This window comes from Chaetodon auriga, chromosome 13, assembly GCF_051107435.1.
Source record: "Chaetodon auriga isolate fChaAug3 chromosome 13, fChaAug3.hap1, whole genome shotgun sequence".
Taxonomy (NCBI): Eukaryota; Metazoa; Chordata; class Actinopteri; order Chaetodontiformes; family Chaetodontidae; genus Chaetodon; species Chaetodon auriga.
Window position 1 is genome coordinate 508,709 of NC_135086.1, and position 20,333 is coordinate 529,041.

General features: G+C 43.4%; 1 protein-coding gene across 1 annotated transcript in view; it reads left to right on the top strand.

Moving 5' to 3' along the window:
• LOC143330076 (titin-like) overlaps positions 1–20,333 on the top strand; it is a 182,704-nt gene that overhangs the window by 79,058 nt on the left and 83,313 nt on the right. Inside the window, exons 80-112 of the mRNA XM_076746252.1 lie at positions 51–317; positions 791–1,057; positions 1,231–1,497; positions 2,572–2,711; positions 3,222–3,348; positions 4,128–4,270; positions 5,756–5,879; positions 5,991–6,257; positions 6,621–6,718; positions 6,860–7,028; positions 7,235–7,504; positions 7,878–8,144; positions 8,232–8,510; positions 8,798–9,206; positions 9,805–9,929; positions 10,017–10,283; positions 10,715–10,984; positions 11,098–11,397; positions 11,480–11,782; positions 11,878–12,065; positions 12,352–12,466; positions 12,775–13,062; positions 13,363–13,514; positions 13,929–14,076; positions 14,271–14,448; positions 14,619–14,740; positions 15,087–15,374; positions 15,597–15,893; positions 16,000–16,186; positions 16,666–16,781; positions 17,493–17,792; positions 18,290–18,589; positions 19,240–19,345. Of these exons, the coding sequence (XP_076602367.1) occupies positions 51–317; positions 791–1,057; positions 1,231–1,497; positions 2,572–2,711; positions 3,222–3,348; positions 4,128–4,270; positions 5,756–5,879; positions 5,991–6,257; positions 6,621–6,718; positions 6,860–7,028; positions 7,235–7,504; positions 7,878–8,144; positions 8,232–8,510; positions 8,798–9,206; positions 9,805–9,929; positions 10,017–10,283; positions 10,715–10,984; positions 11,098–11,397; positions 11,480–11,782; positions 11,878–12,065; positions 12,352–12,466; positions 12,775–13,062; positions 13,363–13,514; positions 13,929–14,076; positions 14,271–14,448; positions 14,619–14,740; positions 15,087–15,374; positions 15,597–15,893; positions 16,000–16,186; positions 16,666–16,781; positions 17,493–17,792; positions 18,290–18,589; positions 19,240–19,345 (7,144 nt within the window). The remainder of the gene's footprint in view (positions 1–50; positions 318–790; positions 1,058–1,230; positions 1,498–2,571; positions 2,712–3,221; positions 3,349–4,127; positions 4,271–5,755; positions 5,880–5,990; positions 6,258–6,620; positions 6,719–6,859; positions 7,029–7,234; positions 7,505–7,877; positions 8,145–8,231; positions 8,511–8,797; positions 9,207–9,804; positions 9,930–10,016; positions 10,284–10,714; positions 10,985–11,097; positions 11,398–11,479; positions 11,783–11,877; positions 12,066–12,351; positions 12,467–12,774; positions 13,063–13,362; positions 13,515–13,928; positions 14,077–14,270; positions 14,449–14,618; positions 14,741–15,086; positions 15,375–15,596; positions 15,894–15,999; positions 16,187–16,665; positions 16,782–17,492; positions 17,793–18,289; positions 18,590–19,239; positions 19,346–20,333) is intronic.

Below are 20,333 nucleotides of genomic sequence, written 5' to 3' on the forward strand. Positions count from 1 at the left end.
AGTGCTTTACAGAAAAAAAAAAAAAAACCTGTCTTCATGTTTTTCTTCAGAACTTCCACTGAACTTCCTCACGTCGCTGATTGACGTTCAGGTGTACGAGAAGGACGAGGCGAGGTTCGAGGTCGAGTTGTCGAGACCCCCGAAGACTTTCCGCTGGCTGAAAGGCTCTCAGGAGCTGCAGAGCGACGACAAGTACGAGCTGATCCAGGAGGCAAACATGTACGTTCTGTTGATCCGATCGGCCGCCTACGAAGACGAGGCAAAGTACATGTTCGAGGCAGAGGACAAGAGGACGACAGGCAAACTTGTTATTCAAGGTAACGAGGTTTTTATACAAAGACTTTTGGCTGCATTCATTCAGTTCATTCATTTGAATATAAGAATCTTCAGTGATTTATCAGGTCAAAACACAGATTTTATAACAACATGGAACGTTTTCTATTTTCTCAAAGTGTCTTTTTGAATTCCATCAATTCATTTGAATTTTTATGTTCGTATTAAACTTTTGCAGCTTTTACCCCAAATTTTAGGGGTTTTGCACAAATTGAAATTGGTTTATATCTGAATTGTCCTTTAATTACTGCATCATGTTTTGAGGCTTTTAGTAGCAATCTGGGGTATTTAATCAAACTTTTTATTTCTTTCTTTATACTTTCTGTCATTCAGTTGTTTTACATGTTTTACAAATAGGAACAATGAAAATGAATCTAAATAAATCACCACAGGGATTCTTTGGAATATTTTGTTATTTTAGAATACATTCTCAATCTCAGGTGTTTTTCTGCGGCAGGTATTCGCTTGGAGTTTGTCAAACCAATAAAAGATGTGACGGTGAAGGAGCGCGAAACAGCTGAGTTCAGCGTTGAACTCTCCCATGACAAGATCTCTGTGGCCTGGTACAAAAACGATGTCCGTCTGCATCCGAGCAAGGTGGTCCACATGTCGGATCAGGGAAAGATCCATACGCTGGCCTTCAAGGAGGTCACCATCGATGACACGTCCATGATCAAAGTGGAGGCCATGGACAAGACCGTGACCGCCATGCTCACAGTCATTGGTCAGTGTCACTTCTCAGTAGCTGCAAACCTGTTTAGCAACATATGTTTTGTTGTCATTCATACTCTATGAATTAAAAGGTTCAGTCATTTTCTAGATGTCATTTGGTTGGTAAGAATGTTCAAGATAATTAGTAGAAGAACAGAACAGAGCAAAGGTCTGGTTTCCCTGCAGAGGGCGACTTGTATTTCACCACCAAGCTGCAGAACTACACAGCCGTGGAGAAGGATGAGGTGAAGCTGGTGTGTGAACTCAGCAAGGCTGTTGCCGACGTCAAATGGTTCAAGAATGGGAACGAGATCACTCCCTCCAAGAACATTGCCATCAGCACCGATGGCAAGAAGCGCATTCTGACAGTCAGGAAGGCGGAGAAGGCCAACATCGGAGAGTACACCTGTGACTGTGGCTCTGATAAAACTACAGCCAACCTCAACATTGAAGGTAATATGATACAGACAAATACATGAGGAAAGATGGCATCAAGGGAACATTTAATGGAGAATGATGGAGAGCAGTTTGCTTGGATTTTACCCCACTAATAGTTGGGCCAAAGAGAGTAAAAGCATTCATATTGCCAAAAAAACACAACTTTGCCTCAGTGGGTTTCAGTCTAGAACACATTCAGCAACCTAAATCTGTAGAAAGCAAAAAGGTAGCATTAGCAGCATTCTGAGTTGTCTGTCTGACAGGAACATATTTGACCAAATATGAGCTAAAGCCTTCACAATGATTAGAACACATAATAAGGTCATGCATTTGCCAAGAGTTCCTGTTATTCGATCTAAAGCAGGAAGTGATGTGATCGTCTGCCTTTTAAAGCAGCGTATCATCAGTGTAGAAGTGGAAGTCAATTGTACTGTAGCACTGTGAACACACGTTTAGTTGTTTGTGTGTAAAGGATACTCTTTACTCCTCTTCCTGTCTGGGACAATGCAGTAATCTGGTCTGGATGAAACAAAGCTGGATCAGCGTCTCAGCATCAGACAACGACTTTCAAACTTTGAGACATCACGCAGTTGCCAATGGTCACTGATACACGATCAAACTGATGAATGTGTTTGATGACATCCAGTTTTTCACAAAACCACCTGTTGGTGAGATCATTTTCTTGTAAAGCAGAGTTCATTGGGATTTATTTCATTCTGCCTGTTCTGCCCAGAAGTGAAAATGTACTGAGGCACAATTAAAACTCTTTTAGCTGTTTTGAGTTTTGAGTTTTGTTCATATCAAATTGAAGTGCACATACATTGAAGAGCAGAGGATCCAGAACGAAGCCCTGAGCTACACAGAGTTTTACAGCAGAAGTGTAGATGTAGTATTACCAAAGAAAACATACTGTGTTATTTCAGTAAAACTCAAACCAAGCAGGACTCTTCCAGGACCCTCGGGCCAGTTAGCACCTTCAGCTCCAAGGCTGGTTGGCTTCTTCATAATGTTGCTGTAATGAGCATTTTAGCCTCTAGGGGGCATGAGCAGCACTCGCTGAGTCTTTCACGTGGTCTTCTTCCCTTGTAGAGCGGGATATCAAGGTGGTCCGTCCACTGTACAGCGTTGAGGTCACAGAGACAGAAACAGCCAAGTTTGAGACAGAGATTTCGGAGGAGGATGTTCATGGAAACTGGAAGCTGAAGGGAGAAGCTCTGCATCAGTGTCCTGTGAGTCTGCTTTCATGTTACTGCATGACAAAGAGGGTATACGGTAACATGACCTTCAGACATGGAGGGTAACTGAAGGTATTTTCAGGTACTTTTACTTTGAGTATTTCTATCTCAGGTGTTATTATTCTTCGACATGTATTTGACAGCTGTAGCTACTCTTCAGATTCCGTACAGGAGAAGGAAATGAAACACGTGATGTGAAAGCTTGCTTTCACGTTAACACATCAGTAGTAATATTCACATTTTCTGATCCTATTTTTACTTTTTACGCTCAAAGTACATTTTGCGGTTAATACCGATGAATTCTTTACTTCCTGTTGGATAGTTAGGCCACCAGGGTACTCCACTCACATACTTTCACTTCAGTCAAATTCTGAATGCAGGAGCTTGTGACGGAGTACTTCAGAGGTATTAGTATTGTTTGTTCGAGTGAAGGAATTCTCTCAGTACTTCTTCCACCACTGAGCAGCTTCGAGCTTTGAAGGAAATGTGCTCGTTGTCTTTCAGGATGTTGAGATCAAGGAGGAAGGAACCAAACACATGCTGATCCTCTATAACGTCCGTATGGACATGGCGGGAGCCGTTGACTTCTCAGCGGCCAACGCCAAATCCAACGCTCAGCTCCGAGTGAAAGGTGAGCGCACGCCGTCGTGTGATTCGATGTCGACGCTGGTTCCAGCTCGGTCAGATCTTTGATCTCAGACTCAAACAAACATTTGGACAAAAATGGCCGAGCACATTTTTGTACAATGATCATAAATATCAGAAGTTTCTGTTTGATTTTTTTTTACAGTGTTTAATAAATCTTCACCTGAAGACACACTAGTTTTATTTCTAAATTAATCAATTTTGCTTTTTGTTTTTTACATTCTTAAGATTTAAAAAATGCTGCAGATTAATAAATAAAATGTTGATATGAGTTTTAAAGCTAATTTTAAAGTACTGAAGTTGTTATTAAATTGTCAAAAAAGCCTTTTTCTGTGTTGTATCGAACAGGTAAAAACTGAAGATGATCAAAGTGTTTTTTCCATTTTTTGCTCCACGTTGAACTCCTCATTACCTCAGAGCAGATTTCTGATCTGCGCCTTTAAACTGAATGAATTATACACAGAATCAAATTTTAATATCTCGGTTGTTTTAAATGAAGTAAATCAGAAGCAGCAACAAAAGCAGAAATAAGACAAACCACTTTCTGCTGACAAGTGTCTTTGTCAGTCTTCAGCCAATCAGGTCCTGAGTTTTTTTTAGATGCTTTAGACTTTATCTCCAGTGAGAGGCCGCTCTCTGATTGGAGGACCAGTAACACGACTCTGCTGCTTCACAAACTCAGATCAGCTCAGGACGTCCACCAGTCACACAGATGCATGCTGGTCCATGTAACCATGTCTTCCTCCTCTTCTTCCTCTTCCTCAGCTCGGTCCATCGGGCTGCTGCGGCCTCTGAAGGACGCCGCGGTGACGGCCGGAGAGACGGCGACCTTTGAGTGCGAGCTGTCGTACGAGGGCATCGCGGTGGAGTGGTTCCTGGGAGGTCAGAAGCTGGAGGCCAGTGACCGGGTGAGCCGAATCACAACTAAACCTCAGATGAAACGGTCTCGTTTTCTGAGTCCCAAAAGTCTCGTTCCTGAGACGAGTTCATTTCAGTGACATCTGATCCTGTTTCCAGACTTCAACCGGCAGGAAGAGAAAAGAATCATTCAGCCAAAGTGAACTCACTGAAAACCAGCATCTGAGTGATTCACTGTTGATTTTTGGTTTTCAGATTCTTATTTTTCAGTATTTCCTTCAACAAAAACTGATCATTCAGCTCACACGCTGTACGAAAACCTTTTTTTTCTCTCTTGAATTAAGTGAAAATAATCACCGTTTTTCGGGGAGCAGCACAGTCTCATGGAGAACGCTTTTCAGACTGTTTACGTGGTCGAACATGGAGATGGAAGCCAGTTTGTTGTACTCGTTCACAGTTTTAAAGGACGTAAAATTGACTTTACAGTTCACCACAGAGACTGAAAATCTGCTTCATCTTCCTTTTTCACTTCACACACTGTAAAAACCGTATCAGTCGAATCATTTGGTCTGTTGTACTTTGATTCTCATTGTTCTGTTGTTCTATTGACGATAACAATAACAGTTTCTAAAAAACAACAAAAACGATTTGTTTTCTGGTTTCTAAGAAAAGCAGCTCTGGAAAGCTCAACATGAATTCCATGTGAACATGCTGTTTTTTACAGTGTTGAAGCTCCACACTCTTGGCTGCGGTTAAAAATAACCCGAGATACCAGCTGCTGTTATCTTTAACACGGAGACTGTGCCACCACCTTATATGTAGAAGATCCAGGGTTAGCATTAGCATGTTAGCATTAGGCTGCAAACGTTTGAGTGATGAGCGCCTGAGAACTGAGTCTCAGTACGTTTTCCAAAGTCCCAAAGTTTTAGGATAAATAAAGTTTTATTTTATTTAAAAAATTTTAAATACTGACGATTTGAACTTTGGCAGTTGTCTGGGACTGTGAGGAAAAAGTTAAATAACTGAATAAATAACTGAAAATAACTAAAATAACAAGTGTCAGCTGAAATGATTTCTAATAAAACTCAGCTATAACTTTATTGAAATAAGTGTCACTATGTTGAGCTTTCATCAAAAGTTGATTTACGTTGAAAAATGGGGAAGAAAACAAATTCAAGAACAGTTTTATTAACACTGTCGATATTAACCCAAACATTGACTACAGCGACGCTTCTCATCAAGTCATTTTGGTCTATAATAAAACCCAGAGAATGTTGTTGAAAATTGTTTTAATTAAATTAATTGATTATCAGAATTGTAGCCATAAATGATAAATGATAGCTGATAAATATTCTGTCTATCGATTAATTGATTAATTGTTTAGCGCTCAGTGAGAAAACAGAAAAGCTGCTTCCAACAGAAATGGGCTCGTCTCGAGTGTTTAAGAGAAACAATTAATTTTTACGTCATTAAACTATTGTTGAATTAAATTAAATGATTAATCTGAAGGTTGTCCTTTCTTTCTGTCTCTGAAGGTGAAAACTCGGGTGGCGGGTCGAGTTCACACTCTGACCCTCAGAGACGTGAAGCTGTTGGAGGCCGGCGAGGTCAAACTGACTGCCAAAGACTTCCAGACTCAGGCTCAGCTCATCGTCGGAGGTCAGACACTCGAACTCACCACAGACAGCGAATGCATCGTTCCAGCCTCAGACTGGAGATCAGTGTTTTTCTGGTTAATACCTGACAAAACATCTGTGTTTTTGTGTTCAGAGCCTCCAGTGGAGTTCACGAAGCCTCTGGAGGACCAGACGGTGGAGGAGGAAGCCACTGCCGTGCTGGAGTGTGAAGTATCCAGAGAGAACGCAGAGGTACGATGGTTCAGAGAGGCACAGGAAATCAGAAAGACCAAGAAGTACGACATGATCGTCGACGGACGCAAGAGAGCGCTGGTCATCCACGGCTGCTCTCCAGACGACACAAAGATGTACACGTGTGACGCCAAACAGTTCAAGACTTCCTGTTTCCTGGAGGTTACACGTAAGGACGAAATTTAACCAAACCTTTCTTTTATTTTTCCGTTATTATCACATTATTAGAATAAAGAAGTATAATCTGTAATTCATTCAGCTGGGATCAATTTAAAATGTGGATGTATGTAAATATAATAACAGGATATTAACTTTTACTGACTAAATCATAGTTAATGACATTCTCCCAGATTCCTTTTTTGTCTCAATAATTTCTTTTCATATTGATGTTGTGTTCCTGCATGAATGGTCCTCCATACATCTGGAATGAAACCGCATCAAACTGGCCAGAATTGACCATTTTAAAACGATTTTAAATGTGTTGGACTGAACATTGAAGTGTGTCTTAACAGCGCCGTCTGTGTGTCCACAGCGCCTCACGTGGAGGTCACGAAGCCTCTGCAGGACGTGGAGGTCAGAGAGAAAGAATCTGCTAAGTTTGAATGTGAAGTGTCCCGCGAGTCCGCAAAGGTGAGACCTGCTGACCGTCCTCACAAACACACGAATAGAAAAGTTCTTTTTAAAATTTCCGGCCGTCGGGTTACGAAATGATCAACCTGACGGTCGATGAAAGAACATCGTCACAGTGAACTGACTGATGTTTTCCTTCAGGTTCGCTGGTTCAAGGATGGTAGCGAGATCAGGAAAGGAAAGAAGTACGAGATCATCGCTAAGGGAGTCCAGAGGATCCTCATCGTCCACAAGTCCGTGTTTGACGATGAGGCTGAATACGAATGTGACGCCAGGACCTCCAAGACCTCCGGCATGCTCACTGTCATTGGTCAGGAACAGATATTCATTCATTTATGCATTCTGTTAAATGTAGAAATTAACCCAATCATAAAATTACGAACTTTCTGGTATCAAGCTGGCAACTACAAAAGAACTATGGAATGTGTCCTGAGCAGGCATTGATTCATTACTCAGGGCACATTTAACCCCGTCTGATCCACATTAACCCCTCTGCTGTTGTGTGTTTGGTCACAGAGGAGGCAGCCAGGTTCACCAAGAACCTGTCCAACGTAGAGGGAACGGAGACGGACAGCGTGAAGATGATCTGCGAGGTGTCGAAGGCCAGCTCCGAGGTCACATGGTACCGAGGAGACGAGGAGCTGCCGGAGGGCGGGCGCTACGAGCAGGTCATGGATGGACGCAAGAGGATCCTGATCATCCAGGACCTGAGGATGGAGGATGCCGGAGAGTACAACTGCAGGCTGAGTCCCACCGTCAAGACGTCCGCCACGCTCAAACTCAACGGTGAGAGAAGAGGAAAAATGATAACTACTTCATGATGTGATGACATGTTTCCTGTTAAAGGAGGATGTTTGGCTGCAATATATTACAGTGAGGAATCAACTCCGAATGTAAACAAATGAGCCATCGGAGAGCAGCAAGTACAGATACAGTGAGATGTTTGTCCTCTGTCATGTTGACTTAGCTCCTCAGCAAACAAAGATAATAATAGACATTATTAACTTAAAGACTGGAAACAGGAAGAAACAGCCTGTTTCCGGTCTTGTTAAGATAAGACAGGACTTTATTGATCCCAAATATGAACACATACCTGCAGAAAATCAAAGTGACCACTGCTTCTCCTCTCTCATCTTTTTAATCTTCTTCTTCTCTGCAGAACTTGCAGCTGAGTTCATCGCCCGTCCTCAGAACCAGGAGGCGGTGGAAGGCGAGAAGGCTGAGTTCACTTGCTCAGTCTCCAAAGACACCTATGAGGTGAAATGGTTCAGAGGTGACAAGGAGATCGAAGCCGGGGACAAATACACCATCATCAGCGAAGGAAAGAGACGAGCTCTTATTGTGAAAAACTGTGAGCTGAAGGATGAGGGAGGCTACGTTGCCCACATCGGCAGCGTAAAAGCCTCGGCTGATCTGTATGTGATTGGTAAGACTTGCATTTCCTTTTTCCATATCTTGATTCATTTATTTCGGAGAGAAAGTTTAGTTTGATTAAGTTTGTCTCTTATTTCAGAAAAACTGAGGATCATCACGCCAATCAAAGACACAGAGGTGAAGGAGGGAAGTGAGATCGTGTTCAACTGCGAGACGAACACAGAAGGAGCAAAGGCCAAGTGGCTGAAGAACGAGGAGACCATATTCGAGAGCGGCAAGTACATGATGGCTCAGAGGGACAACGTCTTCTCTCTGAGGATCAGAGATGCCCAGAAGGCCGACGAGGCCTGCTACACCATCAGCCTGACCAATCAGAGAGCAGAGCAAGCCAAGTGCACCGCCAGCGCTAAAGTCGCAGGTACATAACAGGACAGTTTATCTTTTTTTAATGTGTTCCAGGTTGGAAGATAGAAACAGATTTCAGATTTCTCTTAAAGGCGCATTCTGACCTAAGCTTTTAAATGTTGCTAAGAGATGCAAAATGGTCACAGGTGACACAGCTCTCTATGGCGTGAATTATCGCTAAGTATAAGCGGTACCTTTTCATGTTTCTGTGCCCAACGTCAGATTGTTCCATGAGTAAATGTACATTTAAAAAAAGAAAATCATCGTTATCCTGTGTGTTCTCACTCTGTGTCTCCACAGAGGAGAAGCTGAAATTCCTGGATCCCATCGAGGACATCGAGACTCAAGAGAAGAAGACCATCAGCTTCATTTGTAAGGTGAACCGGCCCGAGGTGACCGTGAGGTGGATGAAAGCCGGCCAGGAGGTGACGCTCAGCAAACGCATCATCTACAGAGCCGACAACCTCAAACACACCCTGACTATCAAGGAATGCGTGATGGAAGACGAGGGCGAGTACACGGCCGTGGTTGGAGATGACAAATGCGCGGCCGAACTGATCATCAGCGAGGCGCCCACAGACTTCACGGCACAGCTAAAAGACCAGACCATCACTGAGTTTGAGGACGCCGAGTTCACCTGCAAGCTGAGCAAGGAGAAGGCTGTGGTGAAGTGGTATAGGAATGGACGAGAGATCAGAGAAGGACCCAGGTATCACAGATCAACTTGGTCTATAATGGAATTCACATAGGCCAGTGGCACAGACTATGTTAAAGATGTTAAACAACACAAACCGTCACATAAATGTATATATATGTGTGCTCTATACACGTTCACCTCAACACACCTAAATACAACAAGAACACAGGCCAGGATACAGAGCGTGAATTACAAACACTATTTCTTGTCTCGTTTTACAGCTACGGATTATTCAGGAGTCACAGATCAGCAATTATTTTATTTGATCTTCAATAAAACAATATTACCCCAACATTAATACCAACAAAAAGAAACGAAAAGAGAATCACATGCTGGTCAAAGTTGACAGAAGCACGCAAAGCCACCGGGGCCAAACAAAATGCAGTCCTGTCAGAAGTGAAGGTGCCTCCAACGCAAAGCAAAATTATAAACTAAATCAAACAGAATCAAAGAAAACAGGACCTCTAGATCCACCACTTCAAAACAAAAACAAGGAATAACACATTACAGTCAGATTCACATTATGACCAGCAGGGGGGGGCACATAACAAGTGCCTCCTTGGATATTCTCTTATATTTCGTGAATATTGTTATTGTACATGTCTCACAGATATCACATGGAAAAAGAAGGCAAGACGTGCAGACTGATCATCAAGGTGTGCAGACCTGATGATGAATGTGAATACGCCTGTGGTGTGGATGAGAGGAGGACCAGAGCCAGGCTCTTTGTTGAAGGTAAACTCTTAAAATCTCTTCATCTTGACTGAGGTGGATATTTCTCTTTGGAATCGTTACCTACGTCATGTTGTTTCTTTCCTACAGAGACCCCAGTGGAAATCATCAGACCTCCTCAGGACATGTTCGAGCCTCCAGGCTCAGACATCGTGTTTGAGGTGGAGCTCAACAAGGACAGAGTGGAGGTGAAGTGGATGAGGAACAACATGATCATCGTCCAGGGAGACAAGTATCAGATGATCAGTGAGGGTAAAATCCACAGACTGCAGGTCTGTGAGATCAGACCTCGAGACCAGGGAGAGTACAGGATTGTGGCCAAAGACAAGGACGCCAGAGCCAAGCTGGAGCTGGCAGGTGAGTCAGTACTGAGATACTCATCACACAAACTGACCCTGCGATGGACTCATGAATGAAGATGGAACTCAGTGACACGAAGAACACAAAAAAGCTTTGAATCAGAAGCTGGATTGAAATGTATTTCAAGTGAAAAATAGTAAAACCTTCCTCACAATATCTCAGATTATATGATATCATTGATTAGTACATTTCATTTTGCCAATAATAACTAAGACGCACACATAAGTTTGAGATTTGTGGAATCAGCAGTTGTTCCCATTCTGGAATAGAAATATTTAGAACAATAAAGAAATTATAAGAAAAATAGAAAATAAGGAAAATAAGTATGTAAAAATATGTGCATCATATTACAGCATATAACAACAGGGTAAATACTAATGACGAATGACGAAAAAGCTCTTCTAATGAATCCTCTCATCTCTCTTCAGCTGCTCCAAAGATTAAAACTACTGACCAGAATCTGGTGACGGACGCTGGTAAGCCCTTCCTCATGGGCGTGCCCTACGATGCCTACCCTCGCGCCGATGCCGAATGGTTCTTCGAAGGCACCAGCCTGCCTGTCCAGAACATTGACACCTCCATCGACAAGACCGAGTACCGCCTTAAGAGCCCCACAAAGGAGGACCAGGGTCGGTACAAGGTGGCAATCAAGAACAAGCATGGCACGGGAGAGGCATTCATTAACCTGGATGTGATTGGTGAGTCTATGAATTAAATCAATGACGGGTGATTGGATAGCTGCTAGCTTCTGTATCAGAAGTATGCCTGTGGATGTCAGAGGAGTTTGTAAATGTTATATTGTTTTTTCCAGATGTCCCTGGACCCGTCAAGAACCTGAGAGTGGTCGACACTGCTGATGGTGAGGTCAGTTTGGCCTGGGAGGAACCTGAGAGTGATGGCGGAAGCAAGATTGTTGCATATGTGGTTGAGAGACGCGATGTGAAGCGTAAGACCTGGACGCTGGCTACAGACCGTGCTGATACTCCAGAGTACTGCGTCAGTGGCCTCCAGAAGGATTCCATGTACCTGTTCAGAGTCTGTGCCCGAAACCGAGTCGGCAGCGGACCCATCGTTGCCACTGAGGAAGCTGTCCAGGCCAAGAACAAATTTGGTAAGAAACAACTTGTCATACATTCACGTACAATCCCCAGGCTTCAGTACAATCAAATCCTTCATGCTTTTTCTACCATCAGATGTTCCCGATGCACCGGAGAATGTTGCAGTTGGCACAGTGAACAAGTTCGGTGCTACCGTCATCTGGGAGCCTCCCAAGTTTGATGGTGGCTCAGAGATCACCGCCTATGTGATCGAGCTCCGCGACAGGACCTCCGTGAAGTGGGAGGCGGCCATGGTCTGTGGTGCCAACGACCGCTCAGCTGCGCTGAATGATGTGGTTGAGAACAAGGAGTACATCTTCAGAGTCCGAGCCGAGAACAAAGCTGGCATCGGCAGGCCCAGTGCCGCCACCAACCCCGTCAAAATAATGGATCCCATCGGTGAGTTCAAACCAGCCAATCGCATGTTTGTTTGATCTCATGCTTGTAAAAAACACCAATCAAATTTCTTTGGGGTTTTTGTGTTGTGACTGCAGAGAGACCAAGCCCGCCTCTGAACCCGAACTTCAGTGACCAAATCAAGACGGCCGTCACATTAACCTGGGAGACGCCCAGCAGCAACGGAGGCAGCATGATCACCGGCTACATCATTGAGAAATGCGATGATGGCACTGACAAGTGGCTCCGCTGCAACGCCAGACTTTGTCCTGACCTCTCCTACCGGGTATTGAGCCTTTTCCTGACAGACTTTATTGTCTTGTTCTTCTGTCTTCACTTTTATTTATTTAGTTTATTTGGTTTGTTTGTTTTATTATTATTATTTTATTATTATTTGTTTTTTTATGTTTGTTTTTTGCTATCCACTTTGCTGCTGTAATTCCAGAAATTTCCCCACTGTGGGACTAATAAAGGAATATCTTATCTTATCTTTATGAAGCTCTATCTTTCAGCTGTGAATATTTGCTGGTTCATCAGAGCTGAGTTTGTTTTTATTGTCTTGTTCTCTTTAGGTGACTGGTCTGAAACCCGGTCAGAAGTACCTCTACAGAATTTGTGCTGAGAACGCAGCCGGTGTCTCCGATCCGGCTGAAAACATTGGACCGTTGCTTGCAGATGACCCTCATGGTACGAGATGAATAGAATCAACACCAGAACAAGAAGTAAAATTAATGTACTGGGATTAAAATGCTGTTCATCTGTGAATTATTCAACTAAATCCTAGGTTAAAGAATTTTTGTCTAAAATTATTCAAAATGTGGACCCATGCCTTATCCTTTTTTTTTCAAACTGAAGGTAAACTCGAATTTAGGAAGTTTCTGTGATTACTGACTGAAGCAGTGACATCATCCAGTAGATGGCAGTATAACTCTTCTTCTCTGGCACCATTAAAACTTCTCTCTAAATGACATGGAAACTTTTTTCTCTCCTGGCAGTTGGTCCAACCTTTGACCTGAGTGCTTTCAGGAATGGCCTGGAAGTCATTGTCCCTCAGCCTCTCACCATCAGAGTCCCCATCACCGGATACCCGACTCCCGTCGCCAAGTGGACGTTTGGAGAGAAGGAGCTGACCACCGCAGACGAGCGCAACTCCATGGTGACGAAGCCCACGTACACGGAGCTGACAGTCACGCCAAGCGTCCGTCCGGACAAGGGCACCTACACCCTGCAACTGGAGAACGACGTTTCGTCTGTCTCTGGAGAGATCGAAGTCAATGTCATCGGTAACAACTATTTCTCTTAAGTTCAAAATATACATTTCATAATAATACGATGTGTAAGCAAATGCAACATACAGTATGTTAATACTCATGCTGAGTTTGTTTTAGTGATAAGTAGACTGGTTTTGGAACGGAAACATTTGTCTACCAAAGACCCTGCAAACTAAATTCCTCTCGTATGGTAGATTAGCAACCTTGCAGGTGTATCCCACCACTCATCCTATGCATGCTGGGTAATACCATTTCCAAGTTTTTTGTTGTTTTTTTCATGCATTTTATTGTTCGGTGCCTTTATTTTCTCAGCATGCCCCAGTGCGCCTAAGGACTTCAAGGTGGCTGAGGTAACCCGTCACCATGTCCACCTGATGTGGGAGGCTCCAGAGCATGATGGAGGAAGTCCAGTCACCTACTACCAGATCGAGAAAAGAGAAGTGTCCCGCAAGACTTGGGCCAAGGTACATCTGAGTGTTTACCTTTGCAGTGCTGTCAGAGAATCTGTATTATGAGCTTCAGTAGCAGAATCTTTTCAATGCAGGCCTTTGTAAGCTTAAACAGTGTTCAAAAAGAACAAAAAGTGAACTCTGGTTTGAATTCACTTTTGAAAGTACACATTGCATGAGTTGAAAATGCCTTTAACAAAAAAGGTGTGTGATGCTGTGACACAAAAGCAAATTCATGTTGAGTTTTCTTGAAAGGAAAGTAATAACACTGTGGGAGATCATGGAGATCTGGAAACATTTACCATTTATTTTATTTGATCAACACAGGCACAAATCAATAATCATGATTGCTCTTTTGATGAAAGTTGACATAGTTGTCGCTAAGGTGTGATGCATGCATTCCTCATTCTTTGAATGATGCTTTTCCAGGTGGCTACCGGCATCCTGGACCTGGAGCACACAGTAACAGATGTGATTGAAGGAAAGGAGTATCTGTTCAGCGTCACCGCCTGCAACAAATGTGGACCCGGAGAGCCGGCATATATTGATGAACCCGTCAACATCTCCTCTCCTGCCAGTAAGTATTTATTCTAATAGAATGAAATTGATTAATTCACAGTGTAGTTAGCTTTATCAGATCAGAGCCATAAACAAGGGAGTGCGTTTCTTTTGTTTCTGAGAAAATTTTGTTTTGTAGATTTGAGGTCTTCACCAGACACAAATAACTTTACACATATCCAGACTCTCATCTACATACATTTTTCCCCACAGCTATACCTGATCCTCCTGAAAACCTAAAGTGGCGTGATAAGAGTGCCAAGAGCATCTTCCTGTCCTGGGAGCCTCCAAAGTACGACGGCGGTGCCCCAATCAAAGGCTACGTGGTCGACAAGTGTCAGCGGGGCACTGATAAGTGGGAACCCTGCAGTGACTCCATCCCTGAAATGAAGTAAGACTTCATAGTTTGTCAGTGAAAATGGTGTTTATGAAATTTTGTAGTACTTGCTACAAAAGCTGAGTGTATCCATGCTTAATGGTTTTCTTGGGCCCATTTTAGACATGTTCCATTCTATATTTGGGACAATTATGTGTAATACTGCTTATGTTTTGTGCTCACAGGTTCCAGGTGACTGGCTTGATTGAGGGCCAGTGGTATGCCTACAGAGTCAGAGCTGTCAACAAACTGGGAGCCAGCCGACCATGCCGAGCCACTGATGAGATCCAGGCTGTCGATGCCAGAGGTAGACCTGCTCGTGCTCCTTCTCATCCCTCTAGACTGTATCCTCATCCTATCCTGTGTCAGTGGGACCAGGACAGGATGGGCAAAAGCACCACATAGAAAGATCTCTTTCAGTTGTGCAGAAGTGAAATCAGAATGGATCAGAAGTAGCAGTTATTGGATTGGGAGTACAAGTAATGGCATCGGCAGCAGGAGTTATTGGAATCAGGAGTAAGAGTGTTGGGATTTAGAGAAAGAGTGATGGGAATTATTTACTTACAGTACTTTTCCGCACAGGATGTGGAGTCTAAGCAAATCCTTCCCTCGTGTTTTTTCTCCCTCAACTATTCTTTAATAAATTCCAACAGAGCCTCCAGAGATCCAACTAGATGTGAAGCTGCTGGCTGGTCTGACCGCCAGGGCGGGTACCAAGATCGAGCTTCCCGCTGATGTCAAAGGAAAGCCAGATCCCCGGGTGAAATGGACAAAGGCTGACTTGGTCTTGCGGGCAGATGACCGCATTTCCATTGACACCCAGCCAGGACACTCCAAGCTGTCCATTGCCAACACTACGAGAGGAGACACCGCCACCTACATCATCGAGGCAGTCAACGCCTGTGGACGCGCCACCGCCACCATTGATGTCAACATTCTTGGTACAGATGCTGTAATGTAATAGAGCAGAAGACATATACATAAAATAAATAGAAATAGATATAGAAAATAAAGACTGGACACACTATTACTGTATATAGACTTGTTCAATCTTATCAATAACAAATTCAGTTTGTCGAGCTTGAGGTTGTTGAAATGTCTCAAAATGGTCTGCTCCTGAAACTGAGAGCCATCATTTTCATTTTTTATCTCCTCCTCTTTAGATAAACCCGGCCCTCCAGCTGCCTTCGACATCTCTGAGATCACCAATGAGTCGTGCTGCCTGGCATGGAACCCTCCCAGGGATGACGGCGGCTCGGCAATCACCAACTACATTGTGGAGAGTCGGCAGACTGACAAAGAGGAGTGGGTGAAGCTGTCAGCCACAGTGAAACACACCACTTTCAAGGCTTGCAAGCTCACAGCTATGAAGGAGTACATCTTCAGGGTCAGCGCTGAGAACCAGTATGGCATTGGCGAGCCCGCAGAGCACACACCAATCATTGCAAAGTATTCCTTTGGTATGTGTTTTTTACACTTGTCTAACTATCATTAATGGTGCCTTTTGAAGGCTTGGTAACATATAAATACCCAATGACTGATCACAAAATTTTCAATCTGTTTCAGATCCTCCTGGTCCTCCAACCAGAGTCACTCCTTCTGACGTTGCCAAGGACGCTGTCACTCTGACCTGGTTCGAGCCAGATGAGGACGGTGGCAGTCCCATCACTGGATACTGGGTTGAGAAGTTCGATCCAGAGAGCGACAAGTGGATCAGATGCAACAAACTGCCCATTAAGGACACAACCTTCAGGTAAATAATTACAGGTGTCAAGTAACAGGAATTAGAATGACAGTTCATCAGCCAACGTGGTGCAAGATATTTATGTGTAAATTAAATATATAAAAAATAATGGATGATTCATTCATTCATCTTCTTTACCTGCGCATCCCATTTCGTGGTTGCGGGGGGCTGGACCCTATCCCAGCTAGCAATGGGCGAGAGGCAGGGTACACCCTGAACCGGTCGCCAGCCGATCGCAGGGCTACATACACAGACACACAGACAGACAAACCTTAACCTAACGAGCATGTTTTTGGTCTGCGGGAGGAAGCCGGAGTGCCCGGAGAGAACCCACGCATGCACGGGAAGAACATGCAAACTTCTCCCTGCCCGACCCAGGGTTCGAACCAGCAACCTCCTTGCTGTGAGGCACGCGCACTACCTGCTGCGCCACCGTGCCGCCCATAATGGATGATATATTTTCTAAACTTGTTTCCATGTGGGTGCAGGGTGAAGGGACTCCCCACCAAGAAGAAGTACAGCTTCCGTGTTCTGGCCGAGAATCTGGCTGGACCTGGAAAACCGAGTGCAGAGACTGATCCTGTCCTCATCAAAGATCCCATCGGTATGTCACATGTCGATCAGTGCTCTTACTCTACTGAGGTTCAGTCAAAAACTGGTGTAACAATGGGTTCTATAGTTTTATGTACTGTCTTATCAAGATTACGGTTTCATTACTTATATACCATAACAGCTACATCAACCTGTGAAAACCTTGGATTGTTCTTCAGTGGCAAATTAAGCTCAATTATTTCATCAGCAATATACTGGGAAAGAGAGTTTCAGTCCTTTCTTAAAGAAAATAACGTTCTGGAGGAATTTCAGTCAGGCTTTAAAAGAAACCACATGGAACTGAAAGGGATGTAGCCTTGTCCATTACACCCCAAAGCTCTGGACAAACTACCTACAAATATCAGGGAAGCAGCTGGGTGCATAATTTTAAAAGAAAGCTAAAAACTGTAGCCTTTAACTAGTGATGACTTCCTGATGCAGGCCTGAAACTTTATTTTACTGCTATTGTTCATTGGGTTTTATTCTTCATCCTATTTTACATTAATTTTCTATTGCTGTTTTTAGGTTAATTATGTCTTTCTATGTGACATGTGTTTTCTTTGTTGTAAAGCGCTTTGAGTTACATTTGTTGTGTGAAAGGTGTTTGACAATAATTTATTGGTTAATCTTATTGTTGTTGTTGTCATTAAGAGTAATTCGATCACGAATAAGAGTAATGCAGAGAGTCACCGGATGATGATTAGATAACCACACTCTTCTTCAGATCCTCCATGGGCTCCTGGTAAACCTGTCATCAGGGACATTGCCAAGACCTCAGCTCTGCTGGCATGGACCAGACCAGAGCACGATGGCGGGGCAAAGATTGAAGGCTACATCATTGAGTTCCAGAAGACTGGAAGCGAGGAGTGGATCCGCATTGCAGAGGACATTCCTCAGACTGAGCACCAGCTGCAGGGTTTGATGGAGAAGCAGGAGTACTCATTCCGGGTCAAGGCCGTCAACAAAGCTGGCGAGAGTGAACCCAGCGAGCCCAGCGACCCTGTGGTCTGCAAGGAGAGACTTTGTAAGTCCAACTTTGGGGCAGTTGGAGGGTGGGCAGCACAGCAGGTTGTTTCTGAAAGGATTGTAGTCTTTGAAAAACTCCTGTTTTCTGATGATAACCATGTGTCCTTGAGTTTATCCAGTGGGCCAACTTGCAAACATTCTGATATATTAGTAGCTAATTAAGTTAGCTTAAGTTAAAGTTGTCAAAATGTAAAGTTGAAGGCTTTATTTTGCCCTGACAGCAGTGTTTTTAAAGTTTATCCAAAGAGCGTTTCAATATTTTTTTTTTTTATTAAAAATACCTCCTTCCTCTAAAACGTATACTGTATCTCAACTTTATAAGCAACACTGAAAAACCAGAAGAAAAATGTAACAGTCTTGCAACATGACCAGTATATAAACCTCTCTGAAACAAAGGGAAAGGCAACCACTCCCCTTCATCCACTTTGTGATGTTTGAGTTTCAAGAAATCAATTTCTGCCTTTCATTCACTTTTTTCTGTTTTCCATTCAACAGACCCTCCATCTGCACCTCAGTGGCTAGAGGTGACCAACATCACCAAGATCAATGCTGATCTGAAGTGGCAGGCTCCCAGCAGTGATGGAGGCTCGCCCATCACCAACTATGTAGTAGAGAAGAGGGACGTGAGGCGGAAGACCTGGCAGGCCGTGGACACCACTGTCAAAGAGCTGAAGTACACAGTTTCTCCTCTTAACGAAGGATCGCTCTATGTGTTCCGTGTTGCCGCCGAGAATGCCGTGGGAATGGGTGAATTCTGCGAGCTGGAGGACGCTGTACTTGCAAAAGACACATTCAGTACGTTCTTAACAGTTACCACCACCATCATCATCATTATCTGTCTTCTAAAATATCAGTCAGTGTGGATTTTAATTCACTCCTCAGTTAAAACTTGAGTTCAGTCAGGTTAGCTTGAACAGAAATGTTGCAACATGTTTGTAAAAAATTCCAAACAATTACTGATGAACTTTGATTTGATGTGCATAGTCCTGCACCCATATAATGATTCCCAGTGATTTGGGTGAGCTGCTGAGAGCTCTAATGCCACCATTTTGACAAAATTTGCCTTTGCCAAACATTTCAATCTGTGACAATATATCTCAAAAACTAATGTCTGGATTTCTAGGAACAGGATGAGAGCCCTTCAGATTATAATGACCCCATAACTTTCCTCTTGCAGCCCCCTCTGGAACATCTTAAGCTTCATTTGTGAAATATGTATCAGCACAATAATGTTTGTTCTGTGGTAGTCAGTGGTTAGCAGTCCTTTTCAAACAGAGATCAATTTTTAAGTCCTGATACAAGAAAGGCCTAGTGGATAGCATCAGGACTTTAGACGAATAGTGTTATATGTTCTTTATTTCAAGACTATTAATAGGGCTGCAAAGGAAAGAAGCTACAGACAACCAATCTAGTATAAACTTTAATGTTTGTCATGTTCTTTGCAGCAACTCCTGGACCTCCTTATGCCCTGACAGTGGTCGAGGTCACCAAGAGACATGTGGAGCTGAAATGGGAAGCTCCCAAGAGCAATGGTGGAAGACCCATAACCAAGTAAGGCTACAAACTGCTGTAAAACTAGCATAGATTGCTATAAGACAAGATATATTATAAATGACATGAGACCCACCCTAACAGAGAAGAGAGGGTGGAGAACAACTCTAGAAACATAGCTCAGGTCTGCCTTTATGCTGTTCTTGATGCCAAATACAGCTAAACAAGACCAGATAAAAAAAAACCCATTGAGATCAGGATCTCTTTCACAAGGGTGACCTGGCCAAGAGGTCTGTAGCACATGTCATAAGAGCAGTTACAAGGAAATGATGGTATAAAATAAGACATACAATTTTAGAGATGCAGCAGTATTTTCAAGTGCAGGAGCTTTTACAACAACAACAAACAACATTTTACCATTTAAAACACAAGCACTGTTCAGTGGTCTCTCGCTGTCTATCCCTCAGGATAGAACAGAAGGCTGCAAGTGGAATAAGTTCAGAAAGCCTCAGTTCGGCCTGTAGAGTATTCCACGCAGAGGGGGCAGCAAAGCTAAAAGCTCTTTTTCCAAATTCTGTCCGTACCCTAGGAGCAGAAAAAACTAATGACGTACAAGAGCGCAAGGCATGGCAACTGCTTGTTTTCTGCAGTAAAGTGCACAAATAAGGGGGAATCAAGCCTAAAAGAGTCTTATAGATAAGGGTCAGCCAGTGTGCATACCTGCGAGCACTCAGGGAAGGCAAGTTTGATTTCAAGTACAATTCACAATGGTGGGTGAGACGACTGCAGCCAGTGACAAATCTGAGTGCTGAATGAAAAACAGTGTCCAATGAATGGAGACATTTGGATGATGCACTTAGATAAAGCACATCCCCATAGTCAAGGATGGGTAAGAAGGTTGCTGTCACTAATTTCTTTCTGACCTTGAGAGAGAAACAGGTTCTATTTCTAAAAAAGAACCCAAGCTTCACCCGAAGCTTACTTACAAGATTATTTAAATGTGCTTTAAACGAGAGCTCCTAATCTAGGACAAAACCCAAGTACTTGT